This window comes from Manis pentadactyla, chromosome 9 (genome assembly GCF_030020395.1).
Source record: "Manis pentadactyla isolate mManPen7 chromosome 9, mManPen7.hap1, whole genome shotgun sequence".
NCBI lineage: Eukaryota > Metazoa > Chordata > Mammalia > Pholidota > Manidae > Manis > Manis pentadactyla.
The window spans coordinates 12,348,852-12,375,942 of record NC_080027.1 but is presented as its reverse complement, the minus strand read 5'-3'; the positions used below and the strand labels follow the sequence as shown (position 1 = coordinate 12,375,942).

The 27,091-nt window shown below is 42.4% G+C and overlaps 1 protein-coding gene across 10 annotated transcripts in view; it reads left to right on the top strand.

Moving 5' to 3' along the window:
* Positions 1 to 27,091, top strand: part of PACS1 (phosphofurin acidic cluster sorting protein 1) — a 180,138-nt gene that overhangs the window by 137,986 nt on the left and 15,061 nt on the right. For 7 of the 10 annotated variants that reach the window (XR_008999137.1, XM_036929737.2, XM_036929743.2 and 4 more), the window contains exons 3-10: positions 15,220 to 15,309; positions 16,011 to 16,136; positions 18,463 to 18,607; positions 18,870 to 18,961; positions 19,057 to 19,137; positions 21,828 to 21,887; positions 22,682 to 22,842; positions 23,215 to 23,317. Coding sequence is in view for 9 of the 10 variants with exons in the window: in XM_036929737.2 (XP_036785632.2) it covers positions 15,220 to 15,309; positions 16,011 to 16,136; positions 18,463 to 18,607; positions 18,870 to 18,961; positions 19,057 to 19,137; positions 21,828 to 21,887; positions 22,682 to 22,842; positions 23,215 to 23,317 (858 nt within the window). In the remaining variant the exon portion in view is untranslated. The remainder of the gene's footprint in view (positions 1 to 15,219; positions 15,310 to 16,010; positions 16,137 to 18,462; positions 18,608 to 18,869; positions 18,962 to 19,056; positions 19,138 to 21,827; positions 21,888 to 22,681; positions 22,843 to 23,214; positions 23,318 to 27,091) is intronic. The other 3 variants (XM_036929754.2, XM_057506879.1, XM_036929779.2) reach the window with 1 other exon arrangement.

Below are 27,091 nucleotides of genomic sequence, written 5' to 3'. Positions count from 1 at the left end.
CCGTCTTATCCCTCCCTACCCACCCATCCTCCCCAGTCCCTTTCCCTTTGGTACCTGTTAGTCCATTCTTGAGTTCTGTGATTCTGCTGCTGTTTTGTTCCTTCAGTTTTTCCTTTGTTCTTATATTCCACAGATAAGTGAAATCATTTGGTATTTCTCTTTCTCCACTTGGCTTGTTTCACTGTGCATAATACCCTCCAGCTCCATCCATGTTGCTGCAAATGGTTGGATTTGCCCTTTTCTTACGGCTGAGTAGTATTCCATTGTGTATATGTACCACATCTTCTTTATCCATTCATCTATCGATGGACATTTAGGTTGCTTCCAATTCTTGGCTATTGTAAATAGTGCTGCAATAAACATAGGGGTGCACTGATCTTTCTCATACTTGATTGCTGCATTCTTAGGGTAAATTCCTAGGAGTGCAATTCCTGGGTCAAATGGTAAGTCTGTTTTGAGCATTTTGATGTACCTCCATACTGCTTTCCACAATGGTTGAACTAACTTACATTCCCACCAGCAGTGTAGGAGGGTTCCCCTTTCTCCACAGCCTCGCCAACATTTGTTGTTCTCTGTCTTTTGGATGGCAGCCATCCTTACTGGTGTGAGGTGATACCTCATTGTAGTTTTAATTTGCATTTCTCTGATAATTAGCGATGTGGAGCATCTTTTCATGTGTCTGTTGGCCATCTGTATTTCTTTTTTGGAGAACTGTCTGTTCAGTTCCTCTGCCCATTTTTTAATTGGGTTATTTGTTTTTTGTTTGTTGAGGCGTGTGAGCTCTTTATATATTCTGGACGTCAAGCCTTTATCGGATGTGTCATTTTCAAATATATTCTCCCATACTGTAGGGATCCTTTTTGTTCTATTGATGGTGTCTTTTGCTGTACAGAAGCTTTTCAGCTTAATATAGTCCCACTTACTCATTTTTGCTGTTGTTTTCCTTGCCCGGGGAGATATGTTCAAGAAGAGGTCACTCATGTTTATGTCTAAGAGGTTTTTGCCTATGTTTTCTTTCAAGAGTTTAATGGTTTCATGACTTACATTCAGGTCTTTGATCCATTTTGAGTTTACTTTTGTATATGGGGTTAGACAATGGTCCAGTTTCATTCTCCTACATGTAGCTGTCCAGTTTTGCCAGCACCACCTGTTGAAGAGACTGTCATTGCGCCATTGTATGTCCATGGCTCCTTTGTCAAATATTAATTGACCATATATGTCTGGGTTAATGTCTGGATTCTCTAGTCTGTTCCATTGGTCTGTGGCTCTGCTCTTGTGCCAGTACCAAATTGTCTTGATTACTATGGCTTTATAGTAGAGCTTGAAGTTGGGGAGTGAGATCCCCCCTACTTTATTCTTCTTTCTCAGGGTTGCTTTGGCTATTCGGGGTCTTTGGTGCTTCCATATGAATTTTTGAATTATTTGTTCCAGTTCATTGAAGAATGTTGCTGGTAGTTTCATAGGGATTGCATCAAATCTGTATATTGCTTTGGGCAGGATGGCCATTTTGACGATATTAATTCTTCCTAGCCACGAGCATGGGATGAGTTTCCATCTGTTAGTGTCCCCTTTAATTTCTCTTAAGAGTGACTTGTAGTTTTCAGAGTATAAGTCTTTCACTTCCTTGGTTAGGTTTATTCCTAGGTATTTTATTTTTTTTGATGCAATTGTGAATGGAGTTGTTTTCCTGATTTCTCTTTCTGTTGGTTCATTGTTAGTGTATAGGAAAGCCACAGATTTCTGTGTGTTGATTTTGTATCCTGCAACTTTGCTGTATTCCGATATCAGTTCTAGTAGTTTTGGGGTGGAGTCTTTAGGGTTTTTTATGTACAGTATCATGTCATCTGCAAATAGTGACAGTTTAACTTCTTCTTTACCAATCTGGATTCCTTGTATTTCTTTGTTTTGTCTGATTGCCGTGGCTAGGACCTCCAGTACTATGTTAAATAACAGTGGAGAGAGTGGGCATCCCTGTCTAGTTCCCGATCTCAGAGGAAATGCTTTCAGCTTCTCGCTGTTCAATATAATGTTGGCTGTGGGTTTATCATAGATGGCCTTTATTATGTTGAGGTACTTGCCCTCTATTCCCATTTTGCTGAGAGTTTTTATCATGAATGGATGTTGAACTTTGTCAAATGCTTTTTCAGCATCTATGGAGATGATCATGTGGTTTTTGTCTTTCTTTTTGTTGATGTGGTGGATGATGTTGATGGACTTTCAAATGTTGTACCATCCTTGCATCCCTGGGATGAATCCCACTTGGTCATGGTGTATGATCCTTTTGATGTATTTTTAAATTCGATTTGCTAATATTTTGTTGAGTATTTTTGCATCTACGTTCATCAGGGATATTGGTCTGTAGTTTTCTTTTTTGGTGGGGTCTTTGCCTGGTTTTGGTATTAGGGTGATGTTAGCTTCATAGAATGAGTTTGGGCGTATCCCCTCCTCCTCTATTTTTTGGAAAACTCTAAGGAGAATGGGTATTATGTCTTCCCTGTATGTCTGATAAAATTCCGAGGTAAATCCATCTGGCCCCGGGGGTTTTGTTCTTTGGTAGTTTTTTGATTACCGCTTCAATTTCATTGCTGGTAATTGGTCTGTTTAGATTTTCTGTTTCTTCCTGGGTCAATCTTGGAAGGTTGTATTTTTCTAGGAAGTTGTCCATTTCTCCTAGGTTTCCCAGCTTGTTAGCATATAGGTTTTCATAGTATTCTCTAATAATTCTTTGTATTTCTGTGGGGTCCGTCGTAGTTTTTCCTCTCTCGTTTCTGATACTGTTGATTTGTGTTGACTCTCTTTTCTTCTTAATAAGTCTAGCTAGAGGCTTATCTATTTTGTTTATTTTCTCGAAGAACCAGCTCTTGGTTTCATTGATTTTTGCTATTGTTTTATTCCTCTCAATTTTATTTATTTGTTCTCTGATCTTTATTATGTCTCTCCTTCTGCTGACCTTAGGCCTCATCTGTTCTTCTATTTCCAATTTCGATAATTGTGACATTAGACCATTCATTTGTGATTGTTCTTCCTTTTTTAAATATGGTTGGATTGCTATATACTTTCCTCTTAAGACTGCTTTTGCTGCGTCCCACAGAAGTTGGGGCTTAGTGTTGTTGTCATTTGTTTCCATATATTGCTGGATCTCCATTTTGATTTCGTCATTGATCCATTGATTATTTAGGAGCATGTTGTTAAGCCTCCATGTGTTTGTGAGCCTCTTTGCTTTCTTTGTACAGTTTATTTCTAGTTTTATGCCTTTGTGGTCTGAAAAGTTGGTTGGTAGGATTTCAATGTTTTGGAATTTTCTGAGGCTCTTTTTGTGGCCTAGTATGTGGTCTATTCTGGCGAATGTTCCATGTGCACTTGAGAAGAATGTATATCCTGTTGCTTTTGGATGTTGAGTTCTATAGATGTCTATTAGGTCCATCTGCTTTACTGTGTTGTTCAGTGCTTCCGTGTCCTTACTTATTTTCTGCCCAGTGGATCTATCCTTTGGGTTGAGTGGTGTGTTGAAGTCTCCTAGAAATAATGCATTGCAGTCTATTTCCCCCTTTAGTTCTGTTAGTATTTGTTTCACATATGCTGGTGCTCCTGTGTTGGGTGCATATATATTTAGAATGGTTATATCCTCTTGTTTGACTGAGCCCTTTATCATTATGTAGTGTCCTTCTCTATCTCTTGTTACTTTCTTTGTTTTGAAGTCTATTTTGTCTGATATTAGTACTGCCAACCCCTGCTTTCTTCTCACTGTTGTTTGCTTGAAATATGTTTTTCCATCCCTTGACTTTTAGTCTGTACATGTCTTTGGGTTTGAGGTGAGTTTCTTGTAAGCAGCATATAGATGGGTCTTGCTTTTTTATCCATTCTGTTACTCTGTGTCTTTTGATTGGTGCATTCAACCCATTAACATTTAGGGTGACTATTGAAAGATATGTACTTATTGCCATTGCATGCTTTAAATTCGTGGTTACCAAAGGTTCACGGTTAGCCTCTTTAGTATCTTACTGCCTAACTTAGCTCGCTTATTGAGCTGTTATATACACTGTCTGGAGATTCTTTTCTTCTCTCCCTTCTTGTTCCTCCTCGATTCTTCATATGTTGGGTGTTTTGTGCTGTGCTCTTTCTAGGAGTGCTCCCATCTAGAGCAGTCCCTGTAAGATGTTCTGTAGAGGTGGTTTGTGGAAAGCAAATTCCCTCAGCTTTTGTTTGTCTGGGAATTGTTTAATCCCACCATCATATTTGAATGATAGTCGTGCTGGATACAGTATCCTTGGTTCAAGGCCCTTCTGTTTCATTGTATTAAATATATCATGCCATTCTCTTCTCGCCTGTAAGGTTTCTGTTGAGAAGTCTGATGTTAGCCTGATGGGTTTTCCTTTATAGGTGACCTTTTTCTCTCTAGCTGCCTTTAAAACTCTTTCTTTGTCCTTGATCTTTGCCATTTTAATTATTCTGTGTCTTGGTGTTGTCCTCCTTGGATCCTTTCTGTTGGGGGTTCTGTGTATTTCCGTGGTCTGTTCGATTATTTCCTCCCCCAGTTTGGGGAAGTTTTCAGCAATTATTTCTTCTAAGATACTTTCCATCTCTTTTCCTCTCTCTTCTTCTTCTGGGACCCCTATAATATGGATATTGTTCCTTTTGGATTGGTCACACAGTTCTCTTTATATTGTTTCATTCCTGGAGATCCTTTTGTCTCTCTCTATGTCAGCTTCTATGCGTTCCTGTTCTCTGGTTTCAATTCCAGCAATGGCCTCTTGCATCCTATCCATTCTGCTTATAAACCCTTCCAGAGTTTGTTTCATTTCTGTAATATCTCCTTTCTGGCATCTGTGATCTCCTTCCGGACTTCATCCCATATCTCTTGCGTATTTCTCTGCATCTCTGTCAGCATGTGTATGATTCTTATTTTGAATTCTTTGTCAGGAAGACTGGTTAGGTCTGTCTCCTTCTCTGGTGTTGTCTCTGTGATCTTTGTCTGCCTGTAGCTTTGCCTTTTCATGGTGATAGGAATAGTTTGCAGAGCTGGGGCGAGTGACGGCTGGAAGGACTTCCTTTCTTGGTTTGTGGCCCTCCTCTCCTGGGAGAACAGCGACCTCTAGTGGCTTGTGCTGCGCAGCTGCGCACAGACAGGGTTTCTGCTTCCTGCCCGGCTGCTATGGAGTTAATCTCCGCTGTTGCTGTGGGCGTGGCCTGGCTCGGGCCTCTGCTCCAAAATGGTGGAGTCGCGTTGGGGCAGGAGCGGCTGGGAGGCTATTTATCTCTGTAAGGGGCCTCCCTGCTCCCTGCAGCCCAGGGGTTGGGGTGCCCAGAGAGCCCCGGATTCCCTACCTCTGGATTAAGTGTCCCGCCCTGCCCCTTTAAGACTTCCAAAAAGCACCCGCCAAAACAAAACAACGACCACCAAAAAAAAGAAGAAAAAGAAAAAAATTTTTAAATTAAAAAAAAAAAAATTTTTTTTTAAATTAAAAAAAAAAAGGTGGTCCCTCGTTTTTCTTTATTCTCCGGTGCCAGCCTCGGGCCTCTGCTCACCGGTCTTGCTGCCCTGTTTCCCTAGTATTGGGCTCCCTATCCCTTTAAGACTTCCAAAAAGCGCTCGCCAAAACAAAACAGCAAAAAAGCAAAAAAAAAAAAAAAAAAAGAAAATGGTCGCATGCTTTTCTTATGTCCTCCGACACCCATCCTCCAGTGCCTGCTCACTGTTCTTGCTGCCCTGTTTTCCTAGTATCGAGGGCCCTGCACTCTGGCCCGGATGGCGGGGGCTGGGTGCTCGGCAGCCCTGTGCTCCGTCTCCCTCCCGCTCTGCCTGCTCTTCTCCTGCCGGGAGCTGGGGGGAGGGGCGCTCGGCTCCCTCCAGGCCGGGGCTTGTATCTTACCCCCTTCGCGAGGCGCTGGGTTCTCTCAGGTGCGGATGTGGTCTGGATATTGTCCTGTGTCCTCTGGTCTTTATTCTAGGAAGGGTTGTCTTTGTTATATTTTCATAGATATATGTTGTTTTGGGAGGAGATTTCCGCTGCTCTACTCACGCCGCCATCTTCCGCCCCTCCTGTGGAGAATCTTTTCATGTGCCTCTTTGGCCACCTGAATTTCTTCTTTGGAGAAGTGTCTGTTCAGCTCCTCTGCCCATTTTTTAATTGGATTATTTGCTTTTTGTCTGTTGAGGTGCATGAGCTGTTTGTATATTTTGGATGTCAACCTCTTGGATATGTCATTTATGAATATATTCTCCCATATTGTAGGATGTCTTTTTGTTCTGCTAATGGTGTCCTTTGCTGTACAGAAGCTTTTCAGCTAGATATAGTTCCACTTGTTCATTTTTGCTTTTGTTGCCCTTGCCTGTGGAGATATGTTCAAGAAGAAGTTGCTCATGTTTATTATATTCAAGAGAGTTTTGCCTATGTTTTCTTCTAAGAGTTTTATGGTTTCATGACTTGCATTCAGGTCTTTGATCCATTTCAAGTTTACTTTTGTGTATGGAATTAGACAGTAATCCAGTTTCATTCTCTTACATGTAACTATCCAGTTTTGCCAACACCAGCTGTTGAAAAGGTTGTCATTTCCCCATTGTATATCCATACCTCCTTTATCATATATTAATTGACCATATATGCTTGGATAATGTCTAGACTCTCTATTCTGTTCCACTGGTCTATGGGTCTGCTCTTGTGCCAGTACCAAATTGTCTTGATTACTCTGGCTTTGTAGTACAGCTTGAAGTTGGGAAGCGAGATTCCCCCTGCTTTATTCTTCCTTCTCAGGATTGCTTTGGCTATTTGGAGTCTTTTGTGGTTCCATATGAATTTTAGATCTATTTGTTCCAGTTCATTGAAGAATCCTGTTGGTATTTTGATAGGGATTGCATTGAATCTGTAGATTGCTTTAGGCAGGATGGCCATTTTAACAATATTAATCTTCCTAACCAAGAGCATGGGATGAATTTCCATTTATTAGTGTCCTCTTTAAGTTCTCTTAAGAGTGTCTTGTAGTTTTCAGGGTATAGGTCTTTCACTTCCTTGGTTAGGTTTATTCCTATGTATTTTATTATTTTTGATGCAATTGTGAATGGAATTGTTTTCCTGATTTCTCTTTCTGCTAGTTCATCATTAGTGTATAGGAATGCAACAGATTTCTGTGTATTAATTTTGTATCCTGCAACTTTGCGGAATTCAGATATTAGATCTAGTAGTTTTGGAGTGGGTTCTTTAGTGTTTTTTATGTATAATATCATGTCACCTGCAAATAGTGACAATTTGACTTCTTCCTTGCCAGTCTGGATGCCTTTTATCTCTTAGTGTTGTCTAATTGCCGTGGCTAGGACTTCCAGTACTCTGTTGAATAATAGGGGGAGAATGGGCATCCCTGTCTTATTCCCGATCTTAAAGGAAAAGCTTTCAGCTTCTTGCTGTTAAGAATGATGTTGACTGTGAGTTTGTCATATATGGCCTTTATAATGTTGAGGTACTTGCCTTCTGTACCCATTTTGTTGAGAGTTTTTATCAGGAATGGATGTTGAATTTTGTCAAATGCTTTTTCAGCATCTATGGAGAAGATCATGTGCTTTTTGTCCATCTTTTTGTTGATTTGGTGGATGATGTTGCTGGATTTTCAAATATCGTACCATCCTTGCATCCCTGAAATGAATCCCACTTGACCATGGTGTATGATCCTCTTGAATTCGGTTTACTAATATTTTGTTGAGTATTTTTGCATCTGTGTTCATCAGGGATATTGGTCTGTAAGTTTCTTTTTTGGTGGGGTCTTTGCCTGGTTTTGGTATTAGAGTGATGCTGGCTTCATAAAATGAGTTTGGAAGTAGTCCCTCCTCTTCTATTTTTGGAAAACTAAGAAGAATGGGTATTATGTCTTCTCTAAATCTCTGATAAAATTCAGGGTGAATCCATCTGGCCCAAGTGTTTTGTTCTTAGGTAGGTTTTTGATTACTGATTTGATTTCAGTGCTGGTAATTGGTGGGTTTAGATTTTCTGTTTCTTCCTTGGTCAGTCTTGGAAGGTTGTATTTTTCTAGAAAGTTGTCCATTTCTTATCCAGTTTGTTAGCATATAGATTGTCGTAGTATTCTGTAATAATGCTTTGTATTTCTATGGTGTCCATTGTGGTTTTTCCTTTCTCATTTCTGATTTTGTTTATGTGTGTAGATTCTCTTTTTCTCTTAATAAGTCTGGCTAGGGGTTTATCTATTTTGTTTATTTTCTCAAAGAACCAGCTCTTAGTTGCATTGATTTTTTTTCTATTGTTTTATTGTAATCAATTTTCTTTATTTCTTCTCTGATCTGTACTATTTTCTGCTGACTTTGGGCCTCATTCGTTCTTCTTTTTCCAGTTTCAATATTTGTGAATTTAGACTATACATTTGGGATTCTTCTTCCTTCTTTAAATAGGCCTGCATTGCTATATACTTCCCTCTTAGAACTGCCTTTGCTGCGTCCCACAGAAGTTGGGGCATTGTGCTGTTGTTTTCATTTGTCTCATGTATTGCTTGATCTTTATTTTAATTTGGTCATTGATTCATTGATTATTTATGAGCATGTTGTTAAGCCTCCCTGTGTTTGTGAGGCCTTTTGTTTTCTAGTTTATAGGCCAATTTCTAGTTTTATACCTTTGTGATCTGAGAGGTTGGTCGGTAGAATTTCAATCTTTTTGAATTTACTGAGGCTCTTTTTGTGACCTAGTATGTGGTCTATTCTGGAAAATGTTCCATGTGCACTTGAGAAGAATGTGTATCCTGCTGCATTTGGGTGTAGAGTTCTGTAGATGTCTATTAGGTCCATCTGTTCTAGTGTGTTGTTCAGTGTGTCTGTGCCCTTATTTATTTTCTGTCTGCTTGATCTGTCCTTTGGAGTGAGTGGTGTGTTGAAGTTTCCTAAAATTAATGCATTGCATTCTATATCCTCCTTTCATTCTGGTAGTAGTTGTTTCACATATGTAGGTGCTCCTGTCTTGGGTGCATAGATATTTATAGTGGTTATATCTTCTTGTTGGGCTGACCCCTTTATCATTATGTAATGTCCTTCTTTATCTCTTGTTACTTTCTTTGTTTTGAAGTCTGTTTTGTCTGATACTACTACTGCAACACCTGCTTTTTTCTCCCTGTAGTTTGCATGAAATATCTTTTTCCATCCCTTGACTTTTACTCTGTGCATGTCTTAGAGTTTGAGGTGAGTCTCTTGTAAGCAGCATATAGATGGGTCTTGCTTTTTTATCCATTCTATTACTCTGTGTCTTTTGATTGGTGCATTCAGTCCATTTACATTTAGGGGTATTATCGATATATATGTACTTATTGCCATTGCAGGCTTTCGATTCATGGTTACCAAAGGTTCAAGGGTAGCTTCCTTACTATCTAAGCATCTAAGTTTAACTGACTAATTGCACTATTATAAACACAGTCTGATGATTTTTTATTTCTCTCCCTTGTTCTTCCTCCTCCATTCTTTATATGTAAGGCATTTTTTTCTGTACTCCTTTGTGTTTCCCTTGACTGCTTTTATGGATAGCTGATTTTATTTTTTGCCTTTGATTAGTATTTGCTTTGTTTGCTTTCTTTGCTGTGATTTTATTTCCTCTGGTGATATCTATTTAGCCTTAGGAGTACTTCCATGTAGAGCAGTCCCTTTAAAATACACTGTAGAGGTGGTTTGTGGGAGGTATATTCCCTCAACTTTTGCTTATCTGGGAATTGTTTAATCCCTCCTTCAAATTTAAGTGATAATCTTGCTGGATACAGTATTCTTGGTTCAAGGCCCTTCTGTTTCATTTCATTAAATATATGATGCCATTCTCTTCTGGCCTGTAAGGTTTCTGTTGAGAAGTCTGATGATAGCCTGATGGGTTTTCCTTTGTAGGTGACCTTTTTCTCTCTCTGGCTGCCTTTAATACTCTGTCCTTGTCTTTGATCTTTTCCATTTTAATTATTATTTGTCTTGGTGTTGTCCTCCTTGGGTCCCTTGTGTTGGGAGTTCTGTGGGCTTCCATGGTCTTAGAGACTATTTCCTCCCCCAATTTGGGGGATTTCTCAGCAATTATTTCTTCAAATACACTTTCTATCCCTTTTTTTCTCTCTTCTTCTGCTACCCATATAATGCGAATATTGTTCTGTTTGGATTGGTCACACAGTTCTCTTAGTATTCTTTCATTCCTGGTGATCCTTTTATCTCTCTCTGCCTCAGCTTCTCTGTATTCCTGTTCTCTGATTTCTATTCCATTAATGACCTCTTGCACCTCATCCAGTCTGCTCTTAAGTCCTTCCAGAGATTGTTTTATTTCTGTATTCTCCCTTCTAACTTAATCCTTTAGCTCTTGCATATTTCTCTGCAGGTCCATCAGCATGGTTATGACCTTTATTTTTAATTCTTTTTCAAGAAGATTGGTTAAATCAGTCTCCCCAGGCTCCCTCTCAGGGGTTGTCTGTGTGATTCTGGTCTGGATCAAATTCTTCTGCCTTTTCATGGCGATAAAGGTAGTTGTGGGCAGTTGGCACGTGTGTCAGCTGGGAGAACAAAGTCCTTTCCTGCTTGCTGGTCACCTTCCTCTCCTGCAAGAACGGCGACCCCTAGTGGCTTGTGCTGGGCAGTTGCGTGTCTACGTGGCCTCTGAGTCTTGCCCAGGCAGCTGTGGAGGAGGCTCTGGGCGGTTGCTGTGGCGGGGCCACTCTTAGGCTGCTCCCCTGCTATGGCGGGGCCACGCCACAGTGGGAGTGAATGGGAGGCTATTTGTTGCTGTGAGGGGCTTCAGAGCTGCGCTCCCTCCCAGGGGGCTGGAGCACCTGAATTTCCCTGGGATTCCCAGATGCTGGGCTTAGTGTGCCGGGACGCTGCTGCCCAGCTGTGAGGCCCCTGTCCCTTTAGGACTTTCAAAAAGCGCTCGCTTTTCTTTTGTCCCAGGGGCGTCATCTGCAGGGACCTGCTCTCAGATTTTACTGTTCCGTTTCCCTAATATCCAGCACACCATGCAATGTGTGTCTGTGTTTCTGGTGAGGATGACTAGGGCTGGGTATTTAGCAGTCCTGGGCTTCCACTCCCTCCCCGCTCCGACTCCTCTCCTCCCGCCAGTGGGCTGGGGTGGGGGGGTGCACTTGGGTCCTGCCGGGCTGTGACTTGTATCTTACCCCCTTTGTGAGGTGCTGAGTTCTCACAGATGTAGATGTAGCCTTGCTGTTGTACTGTATCTTCAGGTCTCTCTTATAGGAATAGTTGTATTTGTTCTATTTTCAAATATAGATATGGTTTTGGGAGGAGATTTCCACTGCCCTATTCACACCACCATCTTGGCTCCTCCAAAGCCTTGATATATTTTTTAATTCGGTTTGCTAATGTTTTCTTGAGTATTTTTGCATCTATGTTCATCAGGGATATTGGTCTGTAGTTATTTTTTTTTTTTGTAGTGTCTTTGCCTGTTTTTGGTATTAGAGTGATGCTGGCCTCATAGAATGAGTTTGGAAGTATTCCCTCCTCTTCTACTTTTTGGAAAACTTTAAGGAGGAGGGTATTAGGTCTTCACTAAAAGTTTGATAAAATTCAGCAGTAAAGCCATCTGGTCCAGGGATTTTGTTCTTAGGTACTTTTTGATTACCAATTCAATTTCTTTGCTGGTAATTGGTCTGTTCACATTTCTGTTTCTTCCTGGGTCAGCCTTGGAAGTTTTTATTTTTCTAGAACATTGTCCATTTCTTCTAGGTTATCCAGTTTGTTAGCATATAATTTTTCATAGCATTCCCTAAAAATTCTTTGTATTTCTGTGGTGTCCGTAGTGATTTTTCTTTTCTCATTTCTGATTCTCTTTATGTGTGTAGACTCTCTTTTTTTTCTTGGTAAGTCTGGCTAGGGGTTTATCTATTTTGTTTATTTTCTTGAAGAACCAGCTGCTGGTTTCATCAATTCTTTCCATTGTTTTTTATTCTTCTTGCTTTTATTTATTTCTGTTCTAATCTTTATTATGTCCCTCCTTCTACTGACTTTAGGCTTCATTTGTTCTTCTTTTTCTAGTTTCATTAATTGTGAGTTTAGACTGATCATATGGGATTGTTCTTCTTTCCTGAGGTAAGCCTGTATTGCAGTATATTTCTCTCTTAGCATGGCCATCACTGCATCCCACAGATTTTGTGGTGTTGAGTTATTATTGTTATTTGTCTCCATATATTGCTTGATCTTTATTTTTATTTGGTCATTGATGCATTGATTATTTAGAAGCATGTTGTTAAGCATCCATGTGTTTGTGGGCTTTTTGTTTTCTTTGCATAATTTATTTCTTGTTTCTTACCTTTGTGGTCTGAGAAGCTGGTTGTTATAATTTTAATCCTTCTAACTTTACTGAGGCTCTTTTTGTGGCCTAGAGTATGATCTATTCTTGAAAATGTTCCATGTGCACTTGAGATGAATATGTATCCTGATGCTTTTGGGTGGAGTTTTCTGTAGATGTCTGTTAGATCCATCTCTTCTAATGTGTTGTTCAGTGCCTCTATCTCCTTACTTTTTTTCCATCTGCTTGATCTTTCCTTTGGAGTGAGTGGTGTGTTGAAGTCTCCTAAAATGAATGCATTGCATTCTATTTCCTCCTTTAATTCTGTTAGTATTTGTGTCACATATGTAGGTGCTCCTATTTTGGGTGCATAGATATTTATAATGGTTATATCTTCTTGTTGGACTAACTCCTTTATCATTATATAATGTCCTTCTTTTTCTCTTGTTACTTTCTTTATTTTGAAGTCTATTTTGTCTGCTACAAGTACTGCAACTCCCGCTTTTATCTCCCCATTAGTTGCGTGAAATACCTTTTTCCATCCCTTCACTTTTAGTCTGTGCATGTCTTTGGGTTTGAAGTGAGTCTTTTGTAGGCAGCATATAGATGGGTCTCGTTTTTTTATCCATTCTATTACTCTGTGTCTTTTGATTGGTGCATTCAGTCCATTTACAGTTAGGGTGATTATCGATAAATACGTACTTATTGCCATTGCAGGCTTTAAATTTGTGGTTGCCAAAGGTTCAAGGGTAACTTCTTACTATCTAAGAGTCTAACTTAACTCACTTAGTATGCTATTACAAACACAATCTAAAGGGCTTTTTTTCCCCGTCTTTTTCTTCCTTCTCCTTTCTTTATATATTAGGTGTCATATTCTGTACTCTTTGTTATCCCTTATTACCTCTGGTGACAGCTATTTAACCTTAAGAACACTTCCATCCAGAGCAGTCCCTCCAAAATGCACTGTAGAGATGGTTTTTAGGAGGTAAATTCTCTCAGCTTTTGCTTATATGGAAATTGCTTAATCCCTCCTTCAAATTTAAATGATAATTTTGCCGCATAAAGTATTCTTGATTCCAGGCATTTCCTTTATTATTTTTAATAGGTATGATACGATGCTATTCTAATTAGAAAAATGTTGTGAAAGGTTTTATTTAGATTCTCCTTCCTGCATTAAACAAAATCTGCATTTTTTAAAAACAAATATTAGAAATGAGTAAGAAACCTATATATAAAAACTAGAATTACAAAATTTCTGAAAGGACACAGCAGCGTATCTATTCCCACACAGCAGAATAACTTCACAACCTTGGAATAGATGAGGGTTTCTTGGATAGGACCCAGAGTGCTTAGCTGTAAAAGAAAAACAAGGTTGACCTGATCAGAATTAAATACCTCATCAAAAGATACCACTAAGGAAATGAATAGGCAAGAAAATATTTATAATACATATCTGACAAATAACTTGTATAAATAAGGAACTCTTACAACTCAATAGCAAGATAAACAACCTGCACAAAGAAGTTTGATCAGGCACTTCATAAATGGAAATTTACAAATGACCAGTAGACTAAAGAAAAAGTGCTTAATATTATTAGTCCTCAGGGAAATGTAAATTGCAACCACAGCGATATTCCGCTATATGTATCCATTAGAATCCATGAAGCAAGGATTGATCACACCATATGCTGATGAAGGTGTTAGGCAGCTGGAGCTCATACTCTGCTGCTGGGGGTGTGAAGTGGTATCAACACTTGGTCATCAGTCTGGCAGTTTCTTATGAAGTTACACATACACCTACCCTAAAACCCAGTAATTCCTCTCCTGGGCATTTGCCCAAGAAGTCACAAAACGTCTGTCCATACAGACTTGCACAAGAAAAGCAGCTTTAGCCGTAATGGCCAAAAATTAGAAACAACTCAAATGTGACTGTTTACCATCAGGGGAATGGATAAACAAAATGTGCTATAATTGTAAAATAGAATTCTACTTAGCAATAAAAGGAATGAACTACTGATATACACAACAACCTGAATGAACTTCAAAAAAGGTTATAAGAAGCCCAACTGGAATAGTACATGCTGTGATTAGTATGTGCTAATATTAATATATTGTTAGTATGATTCCATTTATATGGAACTTCAAAACAGGCCAAACTAATCTGTGCTGAAAGAAACCAGAACAGTGCTTGCCCCTGAGAGAATGGTGCAGAGAGGGAGGGATCACAGAGAATCTGGAGCAATAAAAATGTTCTGCATCTCAGTACAGATGTGCACTACTCTGCTTTATCCATTTATTAACTCATTGATCTGTGTAATGGAGATCTGGGCACTTCATTGTATTTATATTAAACCTCATTTTTTAAAAAAAGCAAAATACGCAAATGTACTGCATTCCCTAGTCCTTCCTGCTGATGTCTTTACAGTTTAGGAATACATTAGCCCAACTTTATTTTAAGAGCTAAAAACACTGGGGTGTCTAACCTAGTGTTAGGTTGGAAGGTGGGGAGATAAAAGGAAAAGTTACTGGAAAAAATGTATATGAAGCTGAGACCTAAAAGGGAAGTTGATTAGTTGTGTACAGAAGCACAAAAGAGCATCCGAGAGGAGAAAACATGTGAAAGGCCCAAAGACAAGACGGTGCAGCTAGCATGTCAGTTAGGAAGACGGGAGGCTGAAGGGGGCAGAGGGGTGATCACACCCCATGTTGGGGTGCTGATACCTGCCTACCTCCTCAGTTGTGCCGGCAGAACTCAATAACAAGTCATTTTTATGTGAAAACCCTTCATGAATTTACATCATAATCCATGTAAAATTACACCTATGGTGGTGGTTTGAGTCTAATTAGTACAACAAAGGCTGGTGAAATATTTGAGCTGGAAGAATGTCGAGTTTAAAAGTTTGCATGCACAGTATTTCTTCTGATCTGATTTTGGTGACATAGTTTTTGGCCTATTTTTTCTTGGTTTCAGGGTTCAAAAAGGATTCTTCGCTCCAATGAGATCATCCTTCCAGCTAGTGGACTGGTGGAAACAGAGCTCCAGTTAACCTTCTCCCTGCAGGTGAGAATGTACTCATTTTAGGTAACTCACAGGCCATATCCAGTCTGGTTCCCAAACAGTCCTCTAGTCTGGAGTCTGTTTGGGCCAAGAGCAGCCATCACTCAGTGGACAAAAGTCCCCCAGTCAATTCAGCGCATTGAATTAGCTATAGCAGGCATAAATTGAAGTCACCCAGAGCTTCCATGGCTAGCCTGGAGAGCCAACCAGTCATGCAGCCAGCCAAGAGCCAGGCGGGCTGCTGAACAGCACATCGCGTCTCATTCTTTTCTCTTGGAGTGCCTGTCCTACCACCTCAGTAATCCACAGCACACACCCTAAGTGCATCCCCTTCAGTCTCCTGCCCTGCATCGTAATCTCTGTCCCTTCCCTTCTCCTCTTTATCCCTCTTAGTATGCTTCTTCCTCATTGCAGTCCCAGTAGCCCAAACAAAAACACAATGGAGAAAATACTTGAACACATGGCAAGGAAAGAGGCAGTTTTCTAAACATGTGTGAACCACAGAGCTGCAGATGGAAGGCAAGGACCAAGCAAAGTCAGACCCTCAGCAGCAACTCAATGACATTTCCTCTACCCCCTAACTCCCCCTTGCACAGACTGATGAGAGTGGAGCACATAAAGAGGGTGTATCCTCAAGCAGGGCCAGAACCCCTCAAGGACCTATTGCTTATTAACTGTGCTTGACTCTGTTTTGTATGTGGCAGTACCCTCATTTCCTGAAGCGAGATGCCAACAAGCTGCAGATCATGTTGCAAAGGAGAAAGCGTTACAAGAACAGGACCATCTTGGGCTATAAGACCCTGGCTGTGGGACTCATCAACATGGCAGAGGTGAGAGGAATGCAGTCTCTAGTCTAAAGTCAGAGAGCCCAAGGCAGATACCAGGCCCAGCCAGTTGAGCCCAGAAATTATTTTCCCAGCCTGCTGGGTGGATTTTTTATTCTATTTTACAAGTTAATTATTTTATTAGAAATCCAGGATAGGCCTCTTTTTATCAAGTACTTTCTCTCACAAAAGGTTTTTTTGTTTAACTTTTAAAATAATTTCAAGCTAATAAAAAGTTGTAAGAATAATATAAAGAATTCCCATATACCCTTCACCTGGCTTCTTCAGTGTTAACATATTACCACATTTGTTTTATTACCTCTATGTATATATACATTTGTGCATTTTATTTTCTGAACCATTGAAAGTAAATTGCAGACATGATGCTCCATTATATGTAATACTGCACTATGTTAATTTCCTAAGAATAAAAAGACTCTTCCTATGTAGGCAGCAGGCCACCACAAAGATAGGACCCTAACACTGCTACAAGATGACTACCTAACCACAGTCCCCATGCAGACTGTGCCAGTGGCTCAGTAACGACTTGCAGCCCAGGATTTAATCCAGAATCACGTGTTGCATTTAGCTGTCATGTCTCTTTAGCCTCCTTCACTCTGCAACAGTCCCTGAGATTTTCCTTGTCTTTCATGCCCTTGACATTTTTTAAGAGTACCCTAGTTAACTTTAAAAGGGTATTCTCCAGTTCAGGTTTGTCTGATGTTTTCTGAAGATCAGATTCAGCTTGAGCATTTTTGGCAGACCTAACACACAAGTAATGCCGTCTTCTCAGCTCAGTGCTCTCAGCAGCACACCGTGTTGATTTGCCCCATTCCCAGAGAGGTCAGCTTATCACTCATTTACAATGGTGTCTGCCAGGATTTCCAATATAAAGTTGATGAATAATTTGTATTTACCAGTGAAAACTTTTTCAGGGAGACTGTATAACATTTTTTCTCCTCATAGCTTCACCGACTGAGTTAGCACCTATTAATGGGTCTTGCCTGTCCTGGTTATTACTTCCATGCTTGCCAATTAGTGAATTTCTAATCCCACCATTCCTTCTGTATTTATTAGTTGGTCTTTTGTTGTAAGATAGAGCTTCCCCTCTTTCCCCATTTATTGGTTGATTCATTTATTGTATTAGTTATAGATCTGTTTAATTCAGTAGGGTTTAGTCTGTTACTGTTTTATTTTATTTTACAAGTTAATTATTTTATTGGAAATCCAGGTAATACTGTCATATTACCTCAGATTTGGCCAGTGAGAACCCCTTTGAGCTGGTTCCTATATCCTTTCTCATACATCCCACCATTCTTTACACACTACTTTCTGGTACAAGATAAGTACAGGCTTATCTTGTATTTTCCCTGACACAGCCTTGGAATGAACTGATTCTCTGGTTCCTTTTAGTGAAGAATGGTATTTAGAAACCAAGATCTGAGTAGTAGGAGTGCTCATTTTCCCAACTGGGTTATCATTCCTTCTATTTCCTCTCAGTGGCCAAAGCTAGGAAATATATGTACATAGATGTATATGCACTCATAGATAGACACACGTCACATCTATATCTATCTGATCATGAGCTGTCAGTCCAACAACCTCGGGCTTATTGTAGCCTCTCTCCTTCCCATATTTCTAACTCCCTTTTCTAACAGTAAGAACCCAGGCTCCCATTATCTTCATATGTTTGCTCATTTGTGCAGTTCCCCTATATGCCAGGCAAATCCACTCAGCCCTGGCAAAGGGGAAACAGGAAGGGCTCAAAATCAGTTTTAAAACTTATTTCTGTGCTTTAGTACAGTAAATAGGAAATATTTCATGGCCATAATGAGTATGTGAGATAGTCCCAGCTCATCTCTTTGTCCTCTTCAGGTTTCGTATCAGTGGTGAGGTAATGTGGGCACCACATTTCCCCAGCGGTGTCATGCCCTTCCTTTTTATCTTGTACTGTAGGTCTTTTTCCTCATTGCCAGGCACAGATGACCACCATCTGCAGATTGGCCCTACCCAGCCTAGTGAACAAGTTTCTCTGTGAAGGACTTATACTAAAATATAGTCCTTGAGATTTAAGTCATTTTCAATCTCAGGCCTTGATTTTTATCTTTAAGCACATGTCCTGACAAGTGGCTGGCACTTCTGGAGATAGTTTTCAATTAAGATCTTGAAGACAATAGGAGAGCAGTAGGCATGGATTTGAAAGATAGTAAGAAAGAAAATGTTTTAGCAGAATGTCATCCCCATTGGCTTGCATATGCATTTAGATTTATGAAATCCAAGCTCTGTAGACCGCTCCATTGTAAGGCATTTTATTGGTGCCCTGTGATCCTAGGTGATGCAGCACCCAAACGAAGGTGCCCTGGTGCTTGGCCTACACAGCAATGTAAAGGATGTCTCCGTGCCTGTGGCAGAAATAAAGATCTACTCCCTATCTAGCCAGCCCATTGACCATGAAGGAATCAAATCCAAGATGTCTGGTAAGATGTGTGCAGTGTCTAGAGACCCTGCAGATCAAGAAGAAGCCCCTTACTTAATATAACCCAAGGAGGCTGAACAAGAGAGTACCTAAAATGCTCCCAGGAAGGAGAAGCTTAGAGACCCTGGAACAGAGGCCTTCTGTGGCTGTGGCCCTCTCTCGACCCTAGCCGTATTTCCACCTGAGGATAGCCATGACTCCCGCCCAGCTCTCTCAGGCTGGATCTTCCCATTAGGAGACCTTACTAAGGTGTCTGTTTCTAGATCGTTCTCCTGATATTGACAATTACTCTGAGGAAGAGGAGGAGAGTTTCTCATCAGAACAGGAAGGCAGTGATGATCCATTGCATGGGCAGGTAACTTTCCACAGCCCCTCACATGAAGTGTCTGAGAAGCAATTCCAGACCCTCCTGGGGTTTCTCAAGCACATTCTATCCCTCTGCCCGCTTAGGACCTGTTCTATGAAGATGAGGATCTGCGGAAAGTAAAGAAGACCCGAAGGAAACTAACTTCAACCTCTGCCATCACCAGGGTGAGTCTCAGAGGCCTGGGAATGTGAGCTGAGATTTCAGTCAGGGGTCAGGATGGGAGTGGTATACGCAGACTTCCTGTGGGCTTTTTAAAGTCTGCACATGGCTATCCCCTCGAGGTTCTGATTCACCTCTCTGCCTCCCTGCCGCCATCACCACCACCTAAGAGTCACTATTGTAGAGAACAGGTTACTGATAAGAGTACGTTTTATTCTTCAGGTTATCTCTGGGTAGAAAAAGGTTGAGAAACCCTGTTTTAGTCTTTGGAAAAGATAATGCTGCCTCAGGGAGCAGAACACTTCAGACACCCCACTTTCCCTCTCCAATTTCTTCACATTACGTACTGCCCACCACACAGATGGATGCAGTTCTCTCTCAGTGTCACCATTCTTAAATTATTTGTTCAACTTACCCAGAAGTAACAGGCTAGTGCTTGGAGCTGTGGGTTTGATAAGGTCTGATTACAGTAGGTATAGTTCCTGCCTTAATGGATCCATAACCTCAGAGACTGAGTGCCTTTGGATTGTGTCTCCTGCATAAGGAGTCACTATTTTTGGTGAAATTAGAGTCCTGGACTAAGATGCTCAATACCTGAATTTCTAGGTTAACTTGGACTGGTTCTGAAGGCCCTGTGCAAAAGTGTAGAAGAGTCAAAAATGCTAGGGGCTCACAGTCTCACTTGTCCCCAGAGGCACCCTGATTCTCTCCAATGCAGAGCTAGCCTAGGGACCCCAAGAGCAGAGATCCCCCTCACCTTCAGGAGTGAAATAAATGTGGGCCAGATCTTCCAAATGTGTTATAGCTGAGCCTGGCTTTCCACCATGAAATGACACTGCCATCTCTCCAGTCACCTTTGGATATCACTGGGCATCAATATAAATCCTCAGGACTGTGACCTTGATTTCTCTCACTGAATAATGACTAGAGACTGTTTCCTTCTAGTCAGGCATCTGATCCTTGACTGGCATTGTAAAGTAGCCCAAGTAAGGCCTGTCACTAGAGCCTCAGACACCCTACCCCCATGGTGCTCTGAAAATGAGGAGAGGTAGAGGATCTCTCTCTGTTGTAGTGCCTTCTGCTAAGTTTTTTTTTTCCCTTCTCTGTAACCACAAAGAGGCCCTATTCTTTTCCTGTATGGTGCCCCTGAAGCTTTATAAATCGCATCTTTCTCTGTCTCCTCCATAGCTTCACCAGGTTACATGACCATTCAGTGTTCCTGGTAATATCCACTCCCCCAAATGCTTTTTGTTTTTTTTTCAGCTGCAGGCACTTTCCAGAGACTTAGCATCTTTCTCCCTTTGTACACAGGCAATTCTTCTCCCCTCACCAAGAACACGTTGTGCTAGACATACTAATTGACTTGCCGTTCTAGGTGTTTTATACTTCTCTGTGAATGTTTTTTTGTGCTGTTGTGAGTGTCCTCACCACCTTTGGAGGCCCTGCCCTTTCTTGAAGACGTAGGTCAGTCTTATTTACAAGTTAGTCTCCTCCATCCTCTAGTTGGTGAGTCTATAATTTGGTCAGTAAGGACTTAATGGCCACAAGCCAGTCATTGTACCTGTGATTGGAGACAGAGATAAGGAAGGCCCAGTCCATGCCATCAAGGAGCTCATAGTGTTTAGTGGCCAAGACATAGCTAAACACGTGATGACAGCACAGTAGGCTAATGCTAGAAGGCGGAGCTTTGCTTAAGGGACAGTGATGGCATGACTCTGAATAGGCATGCTAGGAGAGCTTCATAACAAGATGCCAAGAGCTGGCTTTCTAAGGCTGACTAGAACTTCACCCAGTGGATTTGGGAGGAATGTTAGCCAAGACAGAGGATACCGTGTGTTAAAGGCCACACTGTCTGCTGTACCACAGCATGCAGTTTTCACAGAACAGACAAGCAGTTACTTTCCACTTGAATATGGGTGTGAGGGGTTGAAGGGAGGGATGAGGCAGAACCAGCCCTGAGACAGACACAGGGCTGACACTACTACAGCCTTGTTCTCTAGGCTGGAGGCCAACCAACACCTCTAGTTAGAGGAGCAACGTGATTAGATTTGCATTTGAAACGATCACTGTGGACTCTGGAGGGAACAAGACTGGAAACTGGCCGGGTGCAGGAAGGTGGGGGTGTGAGCTGAAGACTGAGGGCGGGATAACAGAAAGATGTGAGGAGGAAGACCTGAACAGAAGCAGTGGTTACAGATGGAAAAGAGAGAGCAGGAGTTAGCAGACAAGTGGGCTGTGGGGAGGAAGGAGAGGGGAGAGACTCCAGGTTCCCACTCAGGTGATTGGGTAGATTGGTGACCTCCGTGGCCAGGGTAGGGAATGCAAGGAGGTGTTTAGTTGTTTTTGAAATGCTGGGTTTGAGGTGCCTGTGTATATACAGGTGGGAGTCCCAGTTAGTACCTGGATCTGAAGGAGCAGACAGAGGGCCGATGTAGAGATGCACCCTGGGGAGTTAGCAGGGCATGGGTGGTGGAGGGCCCTGGGGTGATGAGACCCCCTCCTTCCATCTATGCCCACAGCACCAGAAGCTGGGATTAGTCATGCAGACTTCTCTGCTGGATAAAAAGGGTATCCCCATCTTTGTGTCCTCCCACAGTTTACAAAAGTGGACTCTCAGTCACTCTCTGTTGACTTGACTTGATCACCATCCACAAGCAGGTGTCATTTGAGACTACTATACAATTTGTCCCTACAGCAACCTAACATCAAACAGAAGTTCGTGGCCCTCCTGAAGCGGTTTAAAGTTTCCGATGAGGTATGACCCCTTGTTCCTGAGGCTGGTGGTGAGTAGAACTCCCTGAGTTTCACCCTTCTTCCTGGGGTGCACTCTGATTTGCCACTGGGAGTCCAGATTCCAGGACCTCCAAGTGGTAGGGTAGCTGAAGAAGGGCTTTCAGCTACCTGGAAAGAGAAAGAACCCAAGGTTTCATGATGTCTGGAGTCAGGGGTAGCATGGTTATACCAAACCAGCAGTTAATATCAAGACTCTGGTATGGGGTATCAGCAACAAATGCAGTTGTTTAGTTTTCCCTCCTGCCCCAAGGGGAACATCCTGAGCACTAGTCTGAGAAGTGGGAGAGTCCTTGGTGGTCAGCCCTTGAGTAACTAACAGTTAGCCATTCTTCCCTCGGCCCTGGCAGGCCTGGTGCATTTTCACAGGCTTCTGTTCTCAGTGGACTGATAAGGGGATGGAGATGAAAGTCGAGACAGTTCTCATTGTCCTTCTATGGGCTGTAGAGGAAGGTAGAACCAGCCTGCACAGGTGGTTCCTGTGCCTAGCAGAGGGGCCTGACACTTACGCTTTCCTTCCTGATACCGTCTCCATAGTGTGGGAGGGCAAGGTGGCCTCACCACTTCACTGCTCTCAGGATTGGGTCACAGAAAGGACACCAGGACTACCATATGAGTGTAAGCTATGGCATGTCCCTTAAGAGGGACTAGCTAGGAACAGGAAGGCCAGTTGGTAGCTGTCCAGGAGGAAGGAGATACACATCTACTATAATGTTAATGGGGGTTATCCCAAACTCAGAGATTTTTTTTTCTCCACAGGTGGGCTTCGGGTTGGAGCATGTATCCCGGGAGCAGATACGGGAGGTGGAAGAGGACCTGGATGAACTGTATGATAGTCTGGAGATGTACAACCCCAGCGACAGTGGCCCTGAAATGGAGGAGACAGAGAGCATCCTCAGCACTCCAAAGCCCAAGCTCAAGTGAGACGCAAACCTCCTCTATCAGGTTGTCTCCCCACATCTCTCCTTCCTGGACCATAGCAATCTCCCACTGTCTCTTACTTCCCCTCCACTACCAGGGAATCTTGGTTCCCCACCCTTGTTTAACCTCCTACTGTCTGGATAAATATCATTGTTTTTGCCTCTAAGTGACAAAAGTCCTGACAGGACTCTCCTGAAGTCCTTCAGTCCAGGTCCTTACTTGTCTGGCCTCTGCTGTGTCCTTCCTCACCAGGCATCCCTGAAGCCCAATCTTTCTTGAACACCAGCTCTACCCAGCTCTCCCCAGCTCTCCATGAGCTGCTGTTCTGGGCCTTGGTGGCCACTGACCCTGCCTGTGCTTCTTTGCCACAGGCCCTTCTTTGAGGGGATGTCGCAGTCCAGTTCACAGACGGAGATTGGCAGCCTCAACAGCAAGGGCAGCCTCGGCAAAGACACCACCAGCCCTGTGAGCAAGGCCAGTGGCTGGAGCGGGAGGGGAGGTCCAGGGAAGTGTCGGGGCTTAACACTCTGGGTGCTCTGGTCTTGGCTTGGCTTGTGACATCAGAGGAGTCATCTCACGTTGTTTCAACCTTGATTGTCCTCATCACAGTCCTAGCTGGGAGTGTAGTTCTCGGGGCACTGCTTTGGCCGTTCTGGTGTTCCTTTTGGTCAGTTTCCCAGTGTGGCTTGGAGCCTTCCCTCCCAGAACACACAGTGCCTCAAAACCTCCTGTCCCATGGTGGCCAGAAGCATGGCATTGGCCACTGGTGAGTGATTCTGCATCCCAGGCTAGGGAAAGAGCAGATTTAAAGGAGTGGGAAGCCCATAAGGTCTGTCCAGAAATGCTTACATAGGCTTTATTCAGAGGGGGACAGTACCCTGAAAGGATTTAGAATTTAGTGGGCAGGTTTTCATTTTGCCTGGTGAGCAAGAAGAAAAGGGAGCAGTGTTCTGGAGCACTTCAGGAGCCCAGTGTCACCCCTGGACATGCTCTGTCCCTGCCTGGGGAGGCTGTCCCAGCAGTGGGTCAGAGGCAGGAGCGTAGGCTGCTGCTCTGCCTGCCTTAGGCCTTGGCAAGCTGTTCTTCCTCTTGTTTACCACCAAAGGCAAGACGACATGCTTGATTTCAGTACAGTTTATGGTTTGCTGTTGAAAACCCAACGTCTTTTCTTTAGATCAAAGAAACTGAACTGTTAAGTCTTCCTGTTCTTGCTGCTTTAATAGAGGAATGCAAACTCACCATGCAAATAGGTATCAGTTGTGAGGAAATGATAGTAAAGTGTGTGAGGTGCCCCATTCCCTGAAAAGCACTGTGTGGAAGCGTTGCTGTCTGGTGTCTGCAAGCTGGCAGTGGAAGCTCATGGGCTGTGGTACCGCCTGTTGCCACCAGATGGGGCTGCCTTCCACCTCATCCCTCTGGTTAAAGCACAGCAAGCCTCTCTGGCCCTAGAACAGTGGCAGCAGGCGACATTAGTGAGGAAATGCGGGCTGGAAAACTGTAGCCCAGATGGAGAACCCCTCCAGAGAGACTGCAGGCCTGCCACTTGCAGACCGTCCACTCTCAGCAGCTTTCCACCCAGGGCTACATCATCTGGAGCCTACTCAAGGCCTCACCTCACTATTTACATTGAGGATGTGGCTTGTAGCTGCTCTGTGTCACAGGGCTGCTGAATGGCCCTGCTGAATCATCACTGTCCACTTGGACAGATCAGTGGCCACAACAGCCATATTCCATCTTAAATATAAATATAAGGAGTGACTCTTCTAGAGAGAAACCTGGAACCTGGCCAAAGAAGACTATTTGACAGCATCCTAGGAATGCAGAACAAGGACTCTGTTGTAACAAAATGCAATTGAATTTTTAATTGGAATAATGCCCCCCAAACACTTAACATATGATGAAAGTCAATGAATGCTAGGGACCATTGCTATTAAATCAATGAGAAACTATTTTATACTAATGAAGGTATTTCTGAGTTGATAGAATTTGTCTGTAGGTTCTACTTTAGTCTCAGTTATATGGATTTCAAAATTCAAAGAGAAAAACCATCTTAATGTGAGCCTCAGGTGCCTTCTTTCTAAGATAAAGGTGTTGGCATAGGAGCCCAGTTATGTCAAAAGTCAGTTGAGTATCAGTCTTCACAATATGATGGCCTAAGGGTCCCTGTTTGGGCAAACATTTATTTGGAGCAGGGTAGGCCTGGCTTGATAGCATGTGCTCTGGAGTCAGACTTTTGAGTTTGAATCTCGACTCCTTCACCTCACTAACTGTGTGATCTGGGGCAGTTTCCATGCTTCCATTTCCTCTGTAAAAATCACGTGCCTTACAAAGCAGTGTGAAGATACAGTGAGGAAATGCAGATAAAACCTCTAGCATGGTGATGGATAGATGGATGGACAGATAGACAGATGGCACAGGAGCATGCAGTAAGTGTAAGCTTCCATTGCTGTTAGAACCGTTTCTAGACGTTCATCGTCCCTTAGAACCGTTTCAGTTCTGGACTCCTGAAATTGATAGAATCTAGATGTCTTGTTAGTGAGCCCTTCAAATTCTGGTTCCTTGGCCAGATTTCAAACTCTCTCTACTGATTCCCTGTGATATTTCTATTTTGAAGAGCCCCATATGTCTTGACGTAGGTGTGGAACTTTGGAATCCTTTAGTATGAAAGGCACTATGGGAACTACAGAGAGAAACTATGCCTTTACACGGAGAACTTTTAAACATATTTGGAAAAAATACTGAGATTGTGCATATGGAGGCAGGCGTGCACATGCTGGCCCACATTTAGCCTCTCCCTTATTTCCTGCCATCTTTACCTATTAATTTTTCTTATCATCCTTTTTATTCCCCAAATTGCAGAGGATTCAGTTTATCACCAGAACCAGAAAGAATTTCTGCTGACAAAAATTATTGCAGTTGTTGAGTTTTCCCAAGACTTGTGTACCCAGTAGCAACATAATTTGCTTCTCTAAGCTGATAACAATAGGGCCTGACAATGCTTTGGTTAGGGCGGCCAAGAGATGCCGACTTTCAGCCAAAACTGCCTGCTGTTAAGAGGTGCTATTTTCATAGCACTGTACATAATGATGTTAGATACTAGTACTTCATACAAATGACAGCCTAAAATATTACCCCACTTGGGCACCCTACCTCACCGCCCCCCACCACCAAAAACATGTACACACACAGTCTGCAGCTGCCAGCACCACCTCACGAGCACAATGCTTTGGACTGCTAGCATCTGCTGCCAGTCCACACAATTAGAAACAGCCATTGCACCACTGGTGTTCCAGGGTCCCGGGGTGAGAGAAGCCCTCAGTATTTATTGGAGCAGAAATAGAAACCTAAAGGATTGGGAATCTGCTCTCAGCAGATTGTCAGGAACACGTACAAGTAAAGAGCCAGCAAGTGCCTTCTGACCCCAATCCAAGTTAAAGGTCTGATCAGATGCTGCAGCTTTGCCATGGAAACAATGCCGTAGCCTTCATAGGGCTTGACAATAGGACACACTACTGTAAAACCCTTCAGCACAATTGTGTTATCACCCAGTTCGTCCTCTTTAAAGCATGTTTAATTCATTTGTCATATTGAGATCCAAAATGGAGTGAAATCATCTCAGTCTTAAGTCTGACCTGGACCTCGCCATGATTCTGGACTCTCCTAACGTTGGTTATTCTTAAAATCAATATGTAAATGAACTCGCTGTGCAGTCTGGAGATAGCCTGGTGAGTGTGGCTCTGAGCCAAACCCTCTCCATATCTGGAGTCACAAGGTCTGGCTAAAGTGTGTGGGTTAGGCTTGCAGATGGCTTAGAGCAGTAGTTCCTAACCAGGCAGGATTTCTGCCTCCCAAGGAATAGTTGGCAATGACTGGAGACATCTTTGGTCGTCAACACCAGCAGGGGTGTGGATAAAGGGGGTGCTGTGGGCATCTAGACGGCAGAGGCAGGAATGCTGCTGAATACCCTGCAGTGCACAAGGAAGGATCTGGCCCAAAATGGCAGTAATGCCGAGGTGGAGAAACCATGGTTTGAGTGTGACACAGGGGCCTACTCTTTTGATCCTTGTTCCTTAGTTTGCCAGGTGACCTCTTGAGCTTATTAGCCTGATATTTCTCTTTTTTTTTAATTGCAATAAAGTTGATAGACAATATTATGTTGCTTTCAGATATACAACATAGTGACTCAATAATTGTATACATTCTTAGATGCTTGCCACAATAGGTGTAGTTACCCCATTATCATACCAA